The sequence below is a fragment of the Lepus europaeus genome, chromosome 2, assembly GCF_033115175.1.
Source record: "Lepus europaeus isolate LE1 chromosome 2, mLepTim1.pri, whole genome shotgun sequence".
Classification (NCBI taxonomy): Eukaryota; Metazoa; Chordata; class Mammalia; order Lagomorpha; family Leporidae; genus Lepus; species Lepus europaeus.
In genome coordinates this window covers 34,989,596-35,011,096 of record NC_084828.1, presented here as the reverse complement: position 1 = coordinate 35,011,096, position 21,501 = coordinate 34,989,596, and the positions used below count along the sequence as shown (strand labels likewise).

The 21,501-nt window shown below is 36.1% G+C and overlaps 1 protein-coding gene across 1 annotated transcript in view; it reads right to left on the bottom strand.

Moving 5' to 3' along the window:
- ROBO2 (roundabout guidance receptor 2) overlaps positions 1-21,501 on the bottom strand; it is a 622,866-nt gene that overhangs the window by 62,852 nt on the left and 538,513 nt on the right. The window contains exons 14-17 of the mRNA XM_062175939.1: positions 19,798-19,919; positions 11,643-11,874; positions 8,155-8,279; positions 5,680-5,851 (exon numbers count right to left, since the gene is read on the bottom strand). Of these exons, the coding sequence (XP_062031923.1) occupies positions 5,680-5,851; positions 8,155-8,279; positions 11,643-11,874; positions 19,798-19,919 (651 nt within the window). The remainder of the gene's footprint in view (positions 1-5,679; positions 5,852-8,154; positions 8,280-11,642; positions 11,875-19,797; positions 19,920-21,501) is intronic.

The following is a 21,501-nucleotide window of genomic DNA, read 5'->3' as shown; positions in this document are numbered from 1 at the left end:
AGGGCAAATAAGGTTTTCTGGGTTGAATTGTGCTTCGGTGCCCTTGTGCCTATGTGCTCATTTTAAGTGCTACAGTTTCTTTTCTAAGATTACATCTTGAACACAGCACATGCTAATGACTTTAATAGGAGATATTGAATGTCATTTACTAAACTGTGCTTTATTTCAGAGAAAAAAATTGAAAAGCATGTCTATGGCACATTAAACAATAAATTAAGACCTACTGATCATCCATTTGAAGACTCAGTCTTTCAAATGAAAGAAGAGGGGCCAGCACTGTGGCACAGTGGGTAAGGTCACCACCTGAAGTGCCGGCATCCAATATGGGTGCTGGTTTGAGTCCTGGCTGCTCCACTGCTGTGGCCTGGGAAAGCAGTAGAAACTGGTCCAAGTTCTTGGGTCCCTGCATCCACGTGGGTGACCCAGAAGAAGTTCCTGGCTCCTGGCTGCAGATGGGCGCAGCTCTGGCCATTGCGGCCATTTGGGGGAGAAAACTTCTCTCTCTGCCTCACTGTAACTCTGCCTATCAAATAAATATATATATCGTTTATTAAAAAAAAAAGAGTTAAGTAAAATTTTCTCTTTGATTTAAAACAATCTAAATTAACTTCATTATTTTAAATTACCATACAGTTGTTTTGTATTTAGTTGTGACAGTTAGGACATGAGTTTGGTTATATAGTGCTTGTAATGTCTTACTGGACTCCAAGTACAATCTCCAAAACATTGTGAAACAAATAGTTACTAGGAAAAGGGGAAAAAGATTCTCTGGCATTGAGAAATATATATTTTACTAAAGATAATAGAAAACTAAAATGGGAATGGAAAATACAGTTATTTGGCAATCTTACTGTGAAATAGAATAATTACATCAATCAATCCATTTCATACATATATACCAGAGAGACAGAAAAAAGGGAAACTTTCGTTTACTTATCTAGGACTCGCATATAGCAAAAAATACTTTTCAAACACTTTTCATATATAGTTTGAAAGTGAAAAATGAATTACTTATTTCTAAATAGTATATAAGAAATGCATGTGTCAAATATACATATATATTTCATACATACATATAGATATTAGTTAAATCCTTTTGGGTATACCTGTATTTCTTTCTTATTCCAATTTATTTTAGAAAATCTCAGAAGGGCAAGATTGTAGGTTTCCCTCAGGTTAAGGAATTAATTCAGTCTGAATGGCTAATTAAGAAATGGAAGGCAATTTAAAGAAAAGGTAATACTGTAACTTTTTCTCCTCAATGCTTTTAACATATAAAACCAAGAAAACCTAGACTATCTAAAAATCATTCCCATCATGACTAAATGCTAGATCTGCCCATACATAATAAATAGTTTGTAACAGAAATTATTATCCAGAAACTATACTCTGTATGCACCATTTTAGAAAATAATGAGAATAGCTTGTATAAAACTCTAGACAAATGTTTTAAAAATGTGAAAACTCTGAGAAGAATATTTAAAAATATTTTTTCAAACTTAAAATGCATTTCCAAGCAAATAAAAGCTTAATGAACTGAAAGGGTCCTGCCTCTGGAGTGAATGGAGATCTACCAAACAAAATCTTCATTTCTGAGACTATTTTCTTTCCCATTAGAGTTCTCAATCCACAAACTTAGGAGAGTCATGATTTTTCCCTCAGAATAAGGGTAAACCATAAGCAGTTGCATACAAACAAAATAGAAAAACCAAGATGACATAAGTTCAAAGTGATCAGCTGGTAATGCCACTGCCTGTTAGAACAAACAAACGACACTCTTCACAATATCAGAAATACAGTCTCTCATCTGCAATGCCCATTATACACTAAGTAGGTAAATAGATAAATACCTTACTGGGCATGTAAACATAAATGAACAACAGATAAGCCATAAAAATATGCCCCACGATCAACAGGAAAAATAGTCAACAGAAATAGACCAGGAGGAAACACAGACATTGACATTAGTAGAAAAGGAGTTTAAAGCAGTAAGTACAGTATGTTTATGGGCATAAAGGTAATATTGCTATAATGAATGAACATAGAGAAAAATACTAGAAAGAAATGAAAATATAAAGGAAACAAAATGAAAACTGTAGAATTAATGGTGTAACATATGAAATGAATAGTTCTCTGGATTTTCCACCTGTTGCCATAATGGAATGACAGGAATGAGACAGGTGCTCCCACTGCAAACAAGTAGAGCACTGGGCAAAACATGTGAGAGAAAAGGGAAAAGTGAATATTGCTATACAGAGAGGGGGAAACAAACAAGGGGAATGTTCCTATTTTCACAGGAGACAATTTGGAAAATGGGATGCATTAAATGGAAACACAAACACTGCCAAGCAGCCTGTTTGAAGACATCTAAGCACTCAGAAGGCTGCAAGAACTGAATTTATGGAGAATCAGAAACACAAAATATTTGTTCCTATTTCTAATTTGCTGGACAGATAATTCTTTAGAGAAATAACAATAATGATACTATAATTTCTGATTGGTGTTTACTACATAAAAGGGCTTCAAAAAGTCCACTGAAAAATGGAATTAGGAAATAGTGTGCATTTTCAATGAACTTTTAAAATCTCTCTTACAGAGAAGCAAAACAACAATAAAGAATGGGAACATGGAAATGAGTTGGGGGAACACATAAATTCTGAGCATGTAGGAATAAAAGAGGGGATATTCCATTACCCACTGTATCCTCAGACATTACAGCAATTAAAGGGATCATTAGAAACAACCACAAACACTCAAAAACTTAGAAGGATCAGACAAATCCAATGGTGGCCAAAAGTAATAATCCATTTGTTAAATAATCAAGAAGAAATAAAAGTTCTGAATAGGTCTAAATTCATACAAGTAAAACAGAAAACTCTAGGCAGAGATATCGTCACTGAGTTCTGGAAAATCTTTAAGGAAAAGATAATGCCAGTCCTACAAAAACTCAAATTATATAGGTGGGAAGAATACTTCCCAACCTCCTTTATGAAGCTGTACACATTGATTTCAGAACCTAACAAGGAATGAAAAAAAAAAAAAACTATGGATCAATAACCCTCATGAACAGAGATGTAAAATTCTTCACCAAGTGTCAGTAATTCAGGTCCAGCAACATCTGTGAAGATAATATATATCATGATCTGGTGTAACTGATTCCAGGAATGCAAAGTTGATTTAGGTCTGAAATCTATTCAGTAGAATTCACCATGTTTACAGGAGGAGAGAGAAAAACATGATTATCTGAAACAATCCAGAAAAAGCATTTCATAACTAGCAAACTGATAAGAATAGATACTACTCTTGATCTTAGCCATAAGTTGAAAAGCGATTTCACAACTATTAAAATGAATAAGTAGAGTTAGTAAAGTCACAAACTGCAAGGCAATATAAAATTTGTACAGAATATAAAAATTGTACAAAGTATTTTTTAAAATTGATTTATATTAATGTAAAAAACACCAACTGCTCAGGAAATATTTTATCAAAGCATATAAGATCATACAGTAAAAGCTGGAAGCTCTTGTTGCATCAAAGTAAAGAAGATTGACGTGATGCAGAGGTATATCATGTTCCTGGAAAGACAGAGTCACTACGGAAGTGTTTACGCTACCCAACTTGATGCAGAGATTCATTGCATTGTCAATCACAATTCCAACAGTCTTTTGTAGAAACTGACAAGCTGATTTGGAAAGTATATAGAAAAGCAGCAGGCTTGTAACAACCCAAACAATTTTCAGAAGAAAATGATTGAGTATTCACATTGAATGATTTCAAGATGCAACACTCATATGAGCTATCAATACACGGTGATTTGGCATATGAGTGGACTACATAAACAAATGGAGCAACATGGGAAATCAGGGATGGATTCACATATATAATGTTAACTAGCCCTTTTTAACAAATAGTGCCTACACACTATGATGTACATACAGAAATAAAGAAGTCTTATCCTTGGACTATATGTAATTGCCTTAATATAAATCATAGACATGACCATAAAAGCCAAAATTTCAGAGCTTCCAGAAGAACATATAAGAAACTATCTTCCTAGAAGCAGGCCAAAATTTCCTAAAAAGAACAAAACATGAAAAAAAAAAGTGATACATTGTATTTCATTAAAATTTAAAAAGCTTTATTCATCAGATGGACCTATTTTTTTTTATTTATTTTTATTTTTTTTTATTTTTGACAGGCAGAGTGGACAGTGAGAGAGAGAGAGACAGAGAGAAAGGTCTTCTTTTGCCATTGGTTCACCCTCCAATGGCCGCTGCGGCTGGCGCACCGCGCTGTTCCGATGGCAGGAGCCAGGTGCTTCTCCTGGTCTCCCATGGGGTGCAGAGCCCAAACACTTGGGCCATCCTCCACTGCACTCCCTGGCCACAGCAGAGAGCTGGCCTGGAAGAGGGGCAACCGGGACAGGATTGGTGCCCCGACCGGGACTAGAACCCGGTGTGCCGGCGCCGCAAGGCGGAGAATTAGCCTGTTGAGCCACGGCGCCGGCTCAGATGGACCTATTAAATATAAAATGATTAGGGAAGAAAAAGATTAGGCAAAAAAATATTTGTAACACATATTTGACAAAGAACTTCTATTCAGAGTGTATACATACCTCCTACTACACAGTAACAAGAGACAGCCTAATTTTTAAAACAGAGACATGGTTAATTCACAGAAGAAAATATGTGAATGTCCGATAAGCACTTGTGGAGTTGCTTAACGCCATTTGTCATGAAAGAAAGTCCTAGTGTAAATCACAATGAGATATTGCCTCGCATCCACTAGAAAGGCTAAAACTGTAAAGACTGGCAACATGAAATGCTGGTGACAACATGGTGACCTCAGAGATCCTTTTCATCGCCAGTGGGAATAGAAAGTGATACAACAGTTTGAAAATTGTTCAGCAATTTCTTATAAAGTCAAACCATTCGATGTTATTGCTTAGAAATTCCAATAGTAGGTATTTCTCCAAAAGAAATAAAACAGGTAGCCTCAAAAAGACACACAGGAATGACCATTTTCCCAAGACAAAAGCAGAGAAACTATGGAGTAATTACACAAGTGACTACTGCCCACCCATAAAACAAACATGAGTGATGCACAAATATCAAAATTTTATATGTAGTAAAAGAAACTACAAAATATCATATTCTATATGATTTCATTGATATACATTTCGAGAACAAGCCAATATAATCCACTGTGATGGAAAGCAATTTTATGATGATGACAGAGTTAATATGAATCTCTTCTTTGGGATACTACACTTGGATTACAAGGTCTCTTTAGGCCTGTTTCTGGTTAACTTTTTACATGTTCTGGCTAAGAGCAACCATATAGATTCAAAACACAACATATTCTCTTTAGTAACTGTTTCATTTTCTACATTTCAATGACACCAAAAAGGCTAATGCATCTACTAATTAAAAATATCCTTTCAGAATTTGAACTCTTGGCTATATGCAGAAGATTGTGGGACTCTTAAGATCATAAGCTATTGTACCAAGCATTTTTATAAGAAATTCTAGTCAGATAATCCATTTGCTTATGATATGTGTAAACCCTATCACCCATACCCATAAGTGTATATACACTGTTAGACTATAGATTCAGAAACATAATGGACTTTGTTGTTAGTTGATTATTCTAAAGCAAAAACAATAGGTAAATACTCACCAATTATGATTGGCTGTGGCTCGCTTTTTACGCCAACTCCTGCACTGGTACTGGCTGCAACCTCTACTCTGTATTGAATACCTGGGAATAATCCACCAATTATTACAGAACGAATGGCTGCGTCCACAGTTTTGTTGATATGGAATCGTGTTTCATTTCCCAGACACCAAATCTACAGAAATGGAGAGTTAATAACAAACTGATATAAAATTTTCATTTTACATAGACTATTATAATTGATCAACTATTTCAATACTGTCCAGTTTATTTTCTAGGTTTATACAAGTGTTTGTGATGTTTTCTAAACCTCAACCTCTGTTGTTAGTTTACATACATATGCATGTATGTGTGAGTGTGAATGTATTAAAAGAACAATTACAGAAGATAAAACTTGCTATGTTCATTTATATCTTATTATCAGCACTGACTGCTCATACTGAGTAACTTAGAAGGCAAAATGATCCCTTTAACACCTCTTGAAAGCATCCTTTGGTTGCAAATGGAATTTTAGTATAGATTAAAACACCTAACTTCCTCTGTTTAATTTATCAACATGCATCATGCATCAAATTTATTAAAATATTAGCATTTATTATATCAAAGGTATACAGTAAAATCTAAGAATTTTATATTTAAGAAAATATTAACTTATACAGTATCTAACAAGATTAATTCATGTAAGTTATAGGTATTGACTACAATGAAATTAAAGCCAATATTTACCTTGACGTTAATAAATCTTATACATGTGCAAGAAAGCAAAGTGGGGGAAAGTCTTTCATCACTGATGTAAGGGATTCTAGGCTTTCACTTCAAATAGGAAACAAATTTTAGGGCATATCATCTTCTGGGATATGGAAATGTGTTATTGTAAAAAGTGTTCCAAGACCTCCGCTGTGTATTTATATTTGTATTCATCTTATATAATATTTCATAATCTACATAGAGATACATAGGAATATATGTGGTTTGTTTCTGAAGCAGGTACGCTGCTGAAACTTTTTCAGTAAAATAATTCTTGTGAATTATATGCTTCTTTTGTTTCCATTTGACATGTATTCTTAACATAATAATATTATCTCTCCCCTAAACTTACACTTTGTTACCAAAATACAACAGGTCATATGAGTAAGAAACTTTGCAACATACAAAAAAAATTCATCTTGTAAAAATATATCAAAATTTAACAAAATGGAAATTTAAGATAACCAGTCCCAGATGGTTTAAAGTAAATTCCTAACCTCATTAAAACACACACACACATGCACATAATCAAACTTAGATGCACACATCACAGTGGATTCTTGGCTGTTAAAACAATGTTCCAACACTTGTAAAATTTTAGGAATTATTGAATTATGCTATTGTAAAAACATTTATTTTTTATTCCTTACAGATGGTTTTTTATAATGTAATGGGAATCATTTTAAATAAGTGCTTATGCATTTAGTCTGCCAATTTGCTTCAGCATATTGACCTTTAATAAATTCTATTTAGCAATTCTTTCTTACAAATAAATTCAATTTGTTAAGTTTTGGTGGAATTATTCAGCTTAATTTCACATACCAACTACGTAATTGGGCAGTGAGATAGAAATGTCTAGTTATTTATCATATCAGATTTACCTAGTATGTTATTTTGGGGAACTCTAAGAATATGTATTAACAGAAAACTCATAGGAAATCTTCCAAGGCTTAATGAGTTTGAGACTTGTCTGTGTTCTAGTCACAGAACAATTGACCACAACCTTCAGAAAATTAGACATACATTGTTTCTCAAACAGCAATCATGGGGATGAGACAATACATAGATGCTGCTTCTAAACTGTAACACGCTCACCAGTTGAAAAGAGAGACAACTGTTTTTTACAGGTCAGTTTTTCAGTTTGCTGTGTCAATGTCTGCCTTTTGTTCAAGTTCGACATTGTATAAAACCTCAATAAGTAGATAAAAAGAAGAATTTAGGGGAGCAGTTGGTACAGTCCATCTCCTATCCCGTCCCACCCAACCCCTCCCTCTACACCCTTGAAGATTCTTCGTTCCTGGGGATATCACTTCAGACAACTGCCCTGAAGCCTCTTACACAGAATTCTAGTACCAATGATAAAGGCGATTTCTGGTAACTCCATTACCTACCCTCTACCCAATCTCTCTAAATTCTTAAGGTTCTCAAAATACACTTTTCATAAAACCACTCAGCTGCTCTGGTTCAATTTGTCCAACTAAGATTGTGTCATCTGTGACCTTCAGGGCAGGTTCTCAGCCCCTTTGTATTTGTTTCTGAATCTGACACAGAAAGATATAAACAATCATTTTCCACTTAGACTTTCTAAGAGAACATTTAACAATAGGTCCTATTCATGGGACACTGAGATTTTTGCAGGTACCATTAAACTGTGACTCTTCCTTTTTCTTGTTTTTTTTTTTTTTTGTTTGTTTGTTTTTTTAGAGTCTTCCTTCTTCACCCAGGCTTTACCTTATATTCTTGGATGATTCCATTCTGGTGATCTGGAGGAGGAGGATCCCAGGAAACACTAATGCTTGTGCTGTTCTGGCTTCCGACGGTCAGTACAGTCACAGACTGAGGAGGGGCACTTGGGGCTGCAGAGGAAGTAATCAGAATAAATGCAAACTGTATGTCTTGGTGTGCGCTGATGTTGCTTACAGAATGTGAACACGAAGACAAAGGATCTGAATCTGTGTATGGTGATCTGCCGTAGCAATTCTTTGAAATATAACCTTTAAATTCAATGGATAGATTTAAAGCCAATGTAACCACTAGGGTAAGATGAGCCATATAATAACTTCAAAAGCTAATGTTCTCTTTAAAAAAAATTATTTGAGAAGCAGAAAGATAGACACATATACACATACACAAGGAGGGAGATGGAGAGGAGGAGGAGGAGGAGAGAGAGAGAAAGAGAGAGAGAGATATTGAGCACGAGCTCCCCCATGCCCAAATGCCCTCAACAGCCAGGGAGCTGATGCCAGGAACAGGGAACCAACCCGGGACTCCCTTGTAGAAGGCAGGAATCCAAGCACTTGAGCCAACACTGCTGCCTCCCAGGATCTGCATCAGCAGGAAGCTGGAGTCAGGAGCTAGACTCTGGTATCAAACCCAAGCACTCCAGTTTAGGAGGCACATGCCTTCACCCCTAGGTCAAACACCCACCCCAACAGCTAACATTCTTAGGGGTGTTTGCTATATGCCCAGCACTAAGTGTCAGGTTTGATACTCACAATAATCTGGGAGGTAAACACAACTCTTATCTTAGTATTACAGATCTGAACACACACAGCTACTGTAAGAAAGTTATTGAAGTCAAACACAAACTTGGGCATGTCCAAGTCTAGAACATTGATTATTCTGACTCTAGCAGGTCATCTTTCTGAAAGAAAAAATAACCAGTTCTCCCAACCAAAAATATTCTGAAAGGATATATTCCAAAATTTTGTCAAGCATTATTTCTGCAAATAATGTTATTGTTTTAGTTTGTGTTCACAAAATAAAAATAGAAACATAGTTATTTATTGTCCCAACATGGAAAAAGATAATTTTCTTGGCATGCTAGGAAAAGTAATCTGTTATAAGTTGATCCCCAATTTAAGATTTAAAACTTATTTTATGTGGATGGCCAAGGAACCCTGATGATAAAAATGAAAAGAGTTCATGTAGGGTCAAATGTGAAATGGGCAGATTTTGATCTCCTACAATAATTCTTTTCCTTTACAGTTTTTCCTATAAATAATTATAACCACGCTGAGAAGAGATGGATGGCAATTCCGGAGTGTAGGTTGCAACGTCTCCCACGCCGTGCATCCGAAAGCTCAGAATACTCATTCTGCAGAAAAACTCAGCCATCCTCAGTCAGTCTCTGAATTTGGGTTCAAAGTAGGAGGAGTCAAATCAAGGTACTACAAAAAATCCTCCTTGACACTGAAAAAAAAAATCTAAGAATATTATGCTATTAAAGGATTTTTTTCCCAATAAAATCAATGCTTTCATAATTCTACACTGTTAAGTCCTTGGAAAGTTTTCTAAATACCCTAAGAGTCATTTTAAAAGCTTGCCAATGAGGGAGGTCTCCCTTGTTTGGTAAATTTGTCATAATGTATTTCACTGAGGTATGGCCATATCTGCATTGGGATACAGAACCAGAGCAGTCACATATTACCACAATGCTGCTTTTTAGTATCTCTCCATGTGACAATATTGCTCCAAAATATGGCACAATGACAAAAAACTAATGACTTGTCTATGAGCCTTATTAAGTAGGCTGCACTGAGAAAGAACACTTTTGAAACTGGTTTCTCATCCACTTTACGGCTGGCATGGTGAGAACACCAGGCCCGCTCCCTGACAGGTCAATTATTTCAGTGCTCAGCTTCTTTCTACAGATGTGGAAGAACCCAAATCGCCACTCATTGTTCCTACACATAGCCCAGCTGAGTTCTATTTGTTGTCTTCACAAGGCCACAGAAGTCGGAGATGAATGTATGCTGCACGGTGACAAATGTCTAATCCAGAGGAAGAATCTAGTGGAAGAGAAATAGATTTCTGGAAGTAAGCTTCCAACGGAGACTTCTATATTAACGGTACTAACCCGACTCATTAGACTCCCATTTCACAACGTGAAGCATAACTGATTGATGGCTAAGACACTATAACTACATTTTAGTAATTTTTCTTTTATTTACATAGTCAAAAGTAGACTGATGATGCATTTAAAAATGCACATTTCTGCCCATGCCAATGTTTTCCACTGTAAACCAAGCTGAGGGTAATTGCAGGAACAGATAACTCAAAAGCTCATTGTTTAAATACGGACATTTCCCTGGTAGCATGCACAACCTCTTTATAGTTTTTTAAGGCTGTTATTATATAATTTTGTAGGAAATATGTTTAAAGGAAATTATTTTTACAGCAGTGTTGCATTCAAATTTAGTGCAAAAGAAGACTGGGTGGGGATTTATTTTATTTGGCATCTCATTTTTTTTTTTTACTTTGATAGCAACATTTATAATACATCTCTTATTTAGTGAAGGAGACACTAGTACATGGAATAGCCAAGACAGATGTTAATCTCGTGTCCATCACAGACTGACTTGAATGTATCTGTAGGTAAGAAAAGTTCCAAAGGGCAAAATGGAGGCAAAATGACTAAGAAGAAAGCTATTGCAAACTTGCAAATGGTCTTCCAAATCAGAAATAACAGTAAGACTGGTAGCACCCAGAGAGGAAAAGCATTTATAAAGAAAATGTCACACTTCCTTATATCCAAAATAAAAAAGCAGCCACCATGAACAGCCTATGTTCTTCAAGTTTCCAGTAGACTGTTCTTTCAAGAAGCCAAGTGAGCTAAATCTATGTTTAAAAAAAAAAAATGGGATTACAGGATCACCAAATTCAAACGCACTGAAAAATATAAGATTTGGGGCTTAGTTTACTTAGAAATATTCAAAGTACCTGTATCTTTTTAACTGTCAGACTCTATGGAATTTTCAGCATAGAAGGATATTGCCTGAATTCACTTTTAGATGATCTCTTTCTCTTCAACTAAGCATAGTGACAAACTGCAACTGTAACAGCAATGTGTTTCATTACGGTAGTAGTTCAGTTCAGGTTCAAACACTGTGGAGCAGTAGGTTAAACTGCCACCTGTGACGCTTGCCTCCCAAGTGGGAGTGCTGGTTTGAGTCCTAGCACATCTGCTTCCCACCTAGCTTCTTGCTAATGCACCAAGAAGTGGATGCTAGTCCAAGTCCTTGAGGTCCTGCCATCCAGGATGAAGTTCCTATCTCCTGGCTTTGACCTCACTCAACCCTGGCTGTTGCAGTCATTTGAGGAGTGCGCCAGCAGATGGGAGAGCTCTCTCTCTCTCTCTCTCTCTCTCTGCCTTTTGAATAAGTAAATAAATCAATCAAAATTTAAAAAAAAAAATAGAGAGAAATCTGAATACTGACCTTCTTCGGTTGTGCGGGCTGATTTAGACTCACTATCCATTCCTTGGAACTCGTTAAAATATGGCCTCACTTTAATTTCGTAAGTCACTCCCTTTTTCAGGTTGACCAAGACGGCGCTCCTCTCAGTCGGGACCTTGGCATCTAGATGCTGCCATGAAGATGCAGCCTGCAGGCCTGAGGTCTGACGGTACATCACTCGGTAGCCTTGAATAAACTGGGGCTGGCGATCAACCTGAAAAACACAGCCAAGGGCAAGTGAATCTCAAGGGAAGTGTTCGGATATCCCAGTGGCTCTACTTGCTTGACTATTCCTCCTGCTTCAGTCCTCACCACTACCCTAAGTGATGCCACATAACAAATCGTAAGCAAATGGTAGGAATGCAATATATTGGCAGTTAAGAAGCTCCTAGAGTGTGGAGGGAGCTGGCTGAGTCAGAGGGGCGACTCGGTTCCCCTGATGGAGTCACAAATGCTAAGATCTGCAAGAAGAATGGGACTTACACAAGGGATAAAGTGTGGGGACAGAAGTTATCACATCCCTGTGGCAGAAGAAGCATAGGAAAGAGACTAAATTTGGGGAGTTACAGTATCTGTTTTAAATGCATGTGAAAGCTTACACCCATTACCATGTAGAAAACTTCTATTAATTTACGAACTTCTGACTCCTTCAACAGTCTTACTCTTGACAAAGTTTTGCAACGTTCTGGATCTCTTATTTATTTAAGATACAGTGAGTATGTGTCTTTCATATCAGAGCCATCAAAAAAGAGTTTTTGTTCACTCTTATAACTGTACAAAAATCAAATAAAGTGCAAGATAAAAAGTGAAACATGTTTTTGTCTTTATACATTTATTAAAACATCTTTATGGAGGATTACAGCTGTTTCATTTTCAAGGAAAAAAACAACTTCCAGTTTTCTTTTTAAACAATTCAAAAATAAATACTTTCAGATGTCTTGCTGTATCTCTAGAAATGGTTGTTGTAAACATAAATTATTACAGCATCTTCCCCAGTTAATAACCCATATCATAGTTTAACAGTCATATCCTAAGAGGCCTTAAATTTGACACATTTCCCTGCCAAATAATGTGTAAAGATTCACTGAAAAGAAATGGAATACCTTCATTTCAGGAATGCAGGAGAGAGGGGCAAATAGAGAAAGTGATGAAGGAAATAGTTATTGATTTCACCTGTTTAAAAGCTTCTTTTATACCAACTGTTAGCATGGGAAAAACAAAAGGTATTCTTTCATGCATTAGCTTCTACCATTCTTCCTTAGTTGTAGCATTTTTTTTAATTGAAGGTGGTCAAGCTATGAATATTAGATTAAAATATTGACTCAAGAATATTATTATGCAGAATCTCCATCAAAATATATAGAATGAAAGAATATATTTTTTCTCTGTTGAAAATGTCCCATGTAGTTGGTGGGTACAATTGTGTTTCTGTATATATTTAATTCCAGTTTCTAGATGAGCCTCAATAAATATGAAGTCTCTCACATGCATGACAGCTCTCTCACCCTCCCAGACTCTCTGAAATGAGCAGTACACTTGAATGAAGTTAGATCAGGAAAAAGTGAGCCCACATCTGATGTGGAAGCTCATGGTCTTAGAGTCCTTCTCCAAGCTCCCACTTTGGGACCTAACTGACATGTTTTTTGCAGCAGTTGTTGTGACATCATACAACAAGGCCTGCAAGAATCAAAAAGTTAAATTCATGAGAGCCCAGGAGAGATGTTTTGCATCAAAACCGTCAATGTTCAAAAAAATCCTTGCAGCATATGTTAAAACAACATCAAGCTCACATTTTATAAACTTTGCTGCATTTGCTTTAAGTGAATTTATATACTGAAAGAAAGACATAATTCACAATAATAGCTTGTTAATACTGAAAGAAGCAAGCTGTGTTTTTAAGAAGAACATTAAGCAGATGTTTCCAGATGAAGGGAGTCTGTAAATCAGGGTAAATTGGTTTTATCCATGTTTGGTTTTCATTAATTAAGTGTTTTAGGGACTTTATGAAGCTAATGTTTACTACACAACATTGCCTTGCTTGTATCAATGTACACGGCCTTCACCCCATATATAGTAATGGACCACTTAATAACTAAATAGTTCAACTTGACTTTGTGCTGTTGAAATGTGTTGTTACAGGTGGAAGCCAGAATGAACATGCTGAATACTACCTTAAAAATAAATAGCTGGATTTTTATTGGCTGTATGTTTTATAGGTCTAACTTTTAAAGCTCATTTTGACAGGTGGTCATTTTCAAGTTAAAGCATATGTTTGTTACTAGTTTTGTTACCTTTCTAATTAGAAGAAGGCAGATTTTCTTCTAGCACTGATTACAATCAGAGTCTGGCCACAAATCCACAGGTTTACATAATTTAAAACACTAGTGGTTTTTTTTTTTTTGACATATAAATAAAAAATAATTGTCAAGGAAGAACTTCCAATTTCCAGTCATAAGGCCTCCATTTAAATTGCATCTCAGCCTCTCAAACTCCTTGAGCCTCAGCTGACATAAAAGGCTCAAAAAATACCCATCCGGAGGAGCACAGAAATAATCAAATGACTGATATAAATGTAAGAACTCTGCAAGTGTTTGATACGAAATGATAAAACTTAAGGAAAGTACATGCTAAAAATAAGGGACCATATGTGGCCTTCAAATCGGCAGTTTCATTGAACTGTTTTCATGAGATGCTTAAATGAGGGCATTCAACAATTTCATGGAAAATATGTTTTTTGGAAAATATATGCATAGATTTCAAGTTTTTTGCAGTGGCACAGCATTTTTCCACTATATGAAGTGGTTTACTTATATATATTTTTTTCAATGTAAAACCAAACAAAACCTTCATCTAACCCGAGAATTCAAATAGAATTTTCTTTGGGGGCCTCACTGAACGGGTTTTAGTTGAACCCTGAAAGTCTCCTTTGAAAAGCACTCTCTTCAACTCCATTGTCCTGATGCTTAGAAGGCAAAGGTCTGTGGTTCTTTTTGTTCTGTAACAACAAAACAAATGGCAAAACCAAGCACTAGAATGCTAATTTTTCAAAAGGTGACTTACTGACACTTTCTTTCATGGAACAGCAATTACCTTACCACGTTTACCTATTCTCATTATAACAGCCATAATTTTGTGGAAAGTAGCCATGGCTATCCATTGTGGCTTCAAGCTTAGCTTGGAGGGGGCAGGAGCATGGTCATTTCAGTTCAATCACATGCATTTGATAACAAAGCCTGCTTGTCACTGGGGAAACATTTACCTGGCTCCAAATCTAAACCCATGAGTGAAGCAAAGCAGAAGGGTACTTCAAGAAATTTGTGGGGAAAAAATGGAATTAAAAGATGAGTCTATTTTGGTGCAAGAACATGTTGGAATTAATGCTTAGTTTTTTCATAATACATACTTCCACGAACTTTTTGAAGACCTTTTATAAAGATGGGTTTTAAAATATTTTTGCACCAAAATCCACTTATTTTTAATTCAGTTTTCCCTGAATCTTGCAATAGCCTTGCATATCTACCCTGAAGCCCCAACATATCTCTAACTTGAATGCTAATTTTAATGAAGTGTGCTGATTAAAATAGCCTACATATATAAAAAGTTGAAAATATTATACAAAAATAAAATAGCTACAATTTCCTTGGCAAGCAGCCCCACCCTCCATCAGACTTTATTTTACTTCTGGAATACGTAATTATCTCCTGTGTAACCAGAGACATACAGGGAGTAATATACTGTGATGTTAATGTATTCTCTCCTTGTTTTCAAACTTGGAGTATATGAAAAGAGTAAACTAGATCACTCAGCACACAGTTACTGAAAAGGTATTTCATAATAGACACTCTGCTTGGGAAACATGGAAGTGAAAGACAGGGACTTCTGCCTAGCAAAAGCCACAGACCATCAGAGGGATAAGAAAACCAGCAAAGACACATTTCTTGGGACACAGAGATGAATCTGACAAGTTTCATTCCTGGAAGAACTCTGGTCTATCAACATACAATTTTAATCTACTTTTCTTTTTTTTACTCTTTCAACTCAGTGGATTATAACATGTTTGACTTCACAAATATAATGTAGTATTAGATTTTTTTAACCCAATCATTCCCACATTTAAAACCAGCTTAAAAGAAATCCCTGCAAGGAGCAGGTGTTTGGCACAGTGGTTAAAACACCTCTTGGGACACCTGCATCCCACATCAGAGTTCCTGGGGTGTGAGTCCCTGCTCTGCTCCTGATTATAGGTTCCTGCTAATGTGCATCATGGGAGATAGCAGGTGATGACTCAAGTCCTTGGGTCCTTGTCACAAACAGAACAGATTGAGTGAGATCCAGCTTGGCCTGGCCCAACCCTGGCTTTTACAGGTATTTGGGTGGTGAACACATGGCTGGGAGATCACTCTCTTTATCTACCTCTCTCTGTGTCTCTGCCTTCAAATAAAATAAAAATAAGTAAATAAAATTTCTCAAAGAAATCTTCTCAAAAAGAGGTGAGACTTATCTCAAAAAGACTTTCTGAAATCAAAATGAGGAAATATCTGCTTTGAAAAATACAACTATTCCCTTACAATGTAAGTTGCTCAAAGATGGAAGAAGCATGGCAGGTAACACCATTTACTGTGCTACTGGAAAACTGACGAGGGAAGTATGTGCTCTTCACGGGAACATAAGAATGGAAATTCTTATATGTAGGACACAGAATGAGTTTGTGCAAAATGACTTTAATGGAATTGGAGACAAAGTAATCCTAAATAATCATAGTTACTCTTTAAACATTATCAACATAGTCATATTCTCATTACACTTTTAGCAATTGAGTTCTCATAGGTCAAAAAATTTTATGTGGTCTGGTGTTAGAATTGACAAGATGCCCTACTCAGGATCATATATGAAAATTCAACAATTGAAAGATTCCTTTTGGTGCAATAATTATCTATAGCTTATCTTTAAACTGAAAAACAAAAATAAGCAGCTTAAAGGCAGGATATTCTAATTTTGTCTTTGCCTATAAACATACATGTGAAATTGGGAACATTACTCAACCTGTCTGCATTAATGACTTTTTATAAAAGGACAGAATTGGACTAGACAGTATTGTATGTAACTTTAGTTTCTCAGACATTAACACTACCACATTTCCCTATATAGATGTGTATTACTGATGATGCTCTTTTGGTACCTAAGAATAGAGTTAATTATTTCCTCTCTGATGGAAGTGCTGTCTACAGAGTGTACAGACCCATTATGGCACCTATCCCTGTGTATTCTGATTAAGAATTTCCATGTCTCTCTCAACTAAATTTGTGTCTCTTTATTTAGTTCTCCCCCACATCTAGGGAACATAATTGGTTCTCAGCAAATGCTTGCTGAAACTGATTTGTTCAGTGCAATTATGACTGAGAAGACATGAGGATAATTCTCTTCATTGTGTTTTGTACTTCAGATATTAAGTACTCAAGATCTGGAGAAAATTAATCAGTTTTCCTTCATTAACCTTCATTGTTGAGGGAGTTGAGGGAAAAGGGTAATATGGTTGTTTTCTGAAAAGTACCTTGGACTTCAAGAGAGGAAAAATCCAACTTTTTATACATATAGTACCCATTCCATTTATATAACAGTAAAATGACAATAACAACAACAACAATTGAGACATAATACAAAGTTCTATCATGTAAACAATGAGCTTTAAATCGATGTGTTCTTTCATTCTAATATAGTTTCTTACGGATTTTTAGAAGTTATAATGGAGAGAGCTTTTGCATTACTGAGAAATTGGTGGTAACTTTAATAGACATAAAGGAAAGTTTTCTAAGTTCTTTTAAAACAAATATATATATACATATGTGTAGATAAAAATATGTATTAATATTCTCTAATAAAACTAGTTCCATGCTATTTATTGTTTTTACCACAGTAGCCAACATCTGATCCAAGCATTTTGCATTTTGAAATAACAGTAGATATTCTAACATACACAGTAATGGGTGGCATTTTAATACTGAAAATATACTAAAAAATTGTTTATTAAAGTCCACTAATTTTTGGCTACACATTTAGAATTATGAAAATTACACAAATGTAAAATTATTAAAATTATATATATATATATGTTTTGATGCTGCTGTATAATATTCAGCCACAAGGATATAACAATGGCTGATTTAAATTCAGTAGATAACTTTATTAAAAATTAAAATCTGTTGTGCCTAAAATGACATCAAGAATGTATAATCAACCTACAGACTAGGAGAACATATTCATAAATCATATAGCTAATAAAGGTGTTTTTTGAAAAAAGATTTATTATTTATTTATTTATTTATTTTAGAGGCAGAGTTTCTGACAGAGAGGGAGAGACAGAAAGAGTTCTTCCATTTGCTGGTTCACTCTCCAATTGGCTGCAACGGCTGGAATTGTGCTGATGTGAAGCCAGGAGCCAGGAGCATCTTCTGGGTCTCCCACATAGGTGCAGGGGCCCAAGCACTTGGGCCATCTTCTACTGCTTTCTCAGGCCATAGCAGAGAGCTGGATCAGAAGTGGAGCAGCCGGGACAGGAACTGGCACCCGTATGGGATGCTGGTGCCACAGGCGGAGGCTTAACCTACTATGCCACAGTGCCAGCCCCTGTGATAAAGATCTTGTATTCAGAGAATATGAAGAATATTTAGAAATCTATAAGAAGACAATGTGACTTAAAAACAGACAAGAGGTGCTGACATTGTGGTACAGTGATTAGGCTGCGGCCTGTGATTCTGCCATCTCACATCAGAAAACCAGCTTGAGTCTCAGCTTCTCTACTTTGGATCCAGGTTCCTGTTCATCCACCAAGGAAGGCAACAGAAGATAATTCAAGTGCATGGGCCCTTCCCTGCCACCCATGTGGAAGATCAGATGGACCTCAGGGTTCCTGGCTTCAAGTTGGACCAGCCTGTTGTTGCAGTCATTTGGGCACAGAACCAACAGATGGGAAATCCTTCTTTCACTTTTCCCTAATGTTCTGCCTTTCAAATCAACAAATGCATATTTTCAAAAAATGGACAAAGAATTTGAATAAACATTTCTCTAAGGAAGAGATATAAATGCCCAATAAGCATATTGAAAAGATGAACACATCATTAGTCACCATAGGATTTCAAGTCCAACCACAGTGATATAACATTATACACTCACTAGACTGGCTGAAACAAACACAAAAATAGATAATAATAATCAATAGTGAGGTTATGAGGAAAACTGTTAAGGATCTGGGAGAAACTGAAATGTTGAGAAATTGCTAGTGGGAATACCACAGGGTAAAACTACTTGGAGAAACTTTTCAGCAATTCATTGAAATGTTCAATGTGGCTTACTGTGTTATTCAAAAATCCCTAAAGAAATAAAATAGCAAGAGAAATGAAAATATATGTTTATACAAAGACTAGTACACATATGTTCATGGTGCATCATTCATAAAAGCACAAAACAAAAATAATTTGAAGGTCCTTCAACTAATGAGAGAATTAAACAGAATGTGCTATATCTATACAATGGAATATTGTTTGATAATATAAAGGAACATATTACTAAGACATGCAACAATATGGATGGACCTAAAAAATATTATGCTGGGTGAAAGAAGCCAGACACAAAAGATCACATGTTACATGATTCTATTCATAGGAAAGTTCTGGAACAGGAGGATATATTGGAGATAGAAAAGACTCTTGACTGCAAAGGGCTAAGGTAAAGGGAATGAGATATTGAGTGCTAATGCCATGGAATTTCATTTTAGGATGATGAAATATTCTAAAGTTAGATGTTGGTGATGACTTCAAAACTCTCTAACTACACTAAGAATACTGAGTGATGCCCTTTCACTAAGGTATATTAATTATATATCAATAAAGCTGTTAGCAAATTCGGAAAACAAAACATGTCACATTTATATCACAACATATTTTTATTGTACTCTTATTACTCCATGTTCTCTTTGGCTATAGAATGTCTTTCCTTATTGTCTTTGACTACTAGTTTATTTTAAATGAAGAGATTTTTCATTATCAGGTTTGGTATGTTTATTTAGCTTTGACTTGTTGTTGTTTCATTTTCCTTAAATGAATAGAAGAGAACCCCAATAACGTGGCTGTGGAAAGCTTACCGTCCACGTGACTTGAACAGTGGTTGGGGTCAACACAACTGGAGTATGAAGACGAACAACAACATCTCCTAGTTCTTTCTGGACTTGCCTGTGATCTACTCCTTGTGCTGGAGGACTGATGTCTGTAGGGAGAGAAGACAATCATTTCTATTTTTAAAAATCACACATTAAAATCCCAACCTATTGTATATAAGTGAATATTATGCCAAAAAGGCTAATTTTTTTTTTGACAGGCAGAGTGGACAGTGAGAGAGAGACAGAGAGAAAGGTCTTCCTTTTGCCGTTGGTTCACCCTCCAATGGCCGCCGCGGCTGGCGCGCTGCGACTGGCGCACCGCGCTGATCCGAAGCCAGGAGCCAGGTGCTTATCCTGGTCTCCCATGGGGTGCAGGGCCCAAGCACTTGGGCCATCCTCCACTGCACTCCTGGGCCACAGCAGAGAGCTGGCCTGGAAGAGGGGCAACCAGGACAGAATCCGGCTCCCCGACCGGGACTAGAACCCGGTGTGCCGGCGCCGCAAGGTGGAGGAGTAGCAAAAAGGCTAATTTTAAGGGAGAAATTAAAACCTTCTTGTGACAAAAAGCATTTATGCACAAGTAAATGTGCTTAAATAATGGTAGGATATAACTGGGAAATAATATCTATTTTTGCTAAAAAATATACCAATATAAGGTTTCTAATGTATGATATTCATTCTAATACAGACACATTATTGTTGAAGATCATTTATTTTCTGACTGAAGAATAAAGTTTGTAAAATAAGACTGCTCTGGAAAGTTCAGCTTTCTACAGATGGTGGTGGATTGAAGGATTTTCCCTGCCAGTAAAGTGGGACATATCTGAAAACTGCCATTGAGGAATTTGTTTAATCCCTTGTCTCAATTAACAACATATTTTTTTTTTCCCTGCCAACTCCTTGACCTATTTCAGCCTGGGAGCACAGAAAGGAAAGAAATTAGAGCATTGAGGAAATGAGTTGTATCATTAAAGGTAAACAGAGCAGTGGGGAGAAGGGAAGAAACTTCAAAGATCACACAACCATCGTGGACCCGAAGTGATAAAATGGATCAAGTGCTGAATTTTGAGCAGGACTCCAACATCAGGCAGAAGATCAGGCAGGTGCTTTTCCGGGTAGTAGAGTAGGGAAGAAAGAGAAGGCTGTGATGTTCAGAGTGATAGACCTTCTGCCATCTATTTTCCTGTCTCCTTCCACACCACTCACCTACACACTACTCAGCTGCCCATACAATGGTTTATAATACATGTGTCCATTAAGAAACCAGTGAGAGATTATATACAGCTAAGTATATCAAATTAGTATCAAACACTGAATTTCACACATACTCAAATTCACATCTTTAACTGGTACACTTCAATGTTAAGATGATGCGTTCTGTTCTCCAGCTACATTATTTAAAGAAGTCCCATTTAAAATCATTGGTTTTCTTTATCTTGTTTTCTCCTATTTTGTCAAACCACAATGCAACACTTCTGCAAAGGTATTTTTAAGTGTATATTTCAGTTTCCACTTAGACTGGGTGTATTAATGTAAATTGGAATATAAATAACTGGAACATAAACTTAGATTGTTTCCTTTTAGCTCCCCTTCTCTTATATAAGATAAACAGCAAAGTGAAGTTTTACTTAATGTACAACATTTAAAAAGTCCCTTTATGTGAATATTAAACTTTGTTTATATATGAGA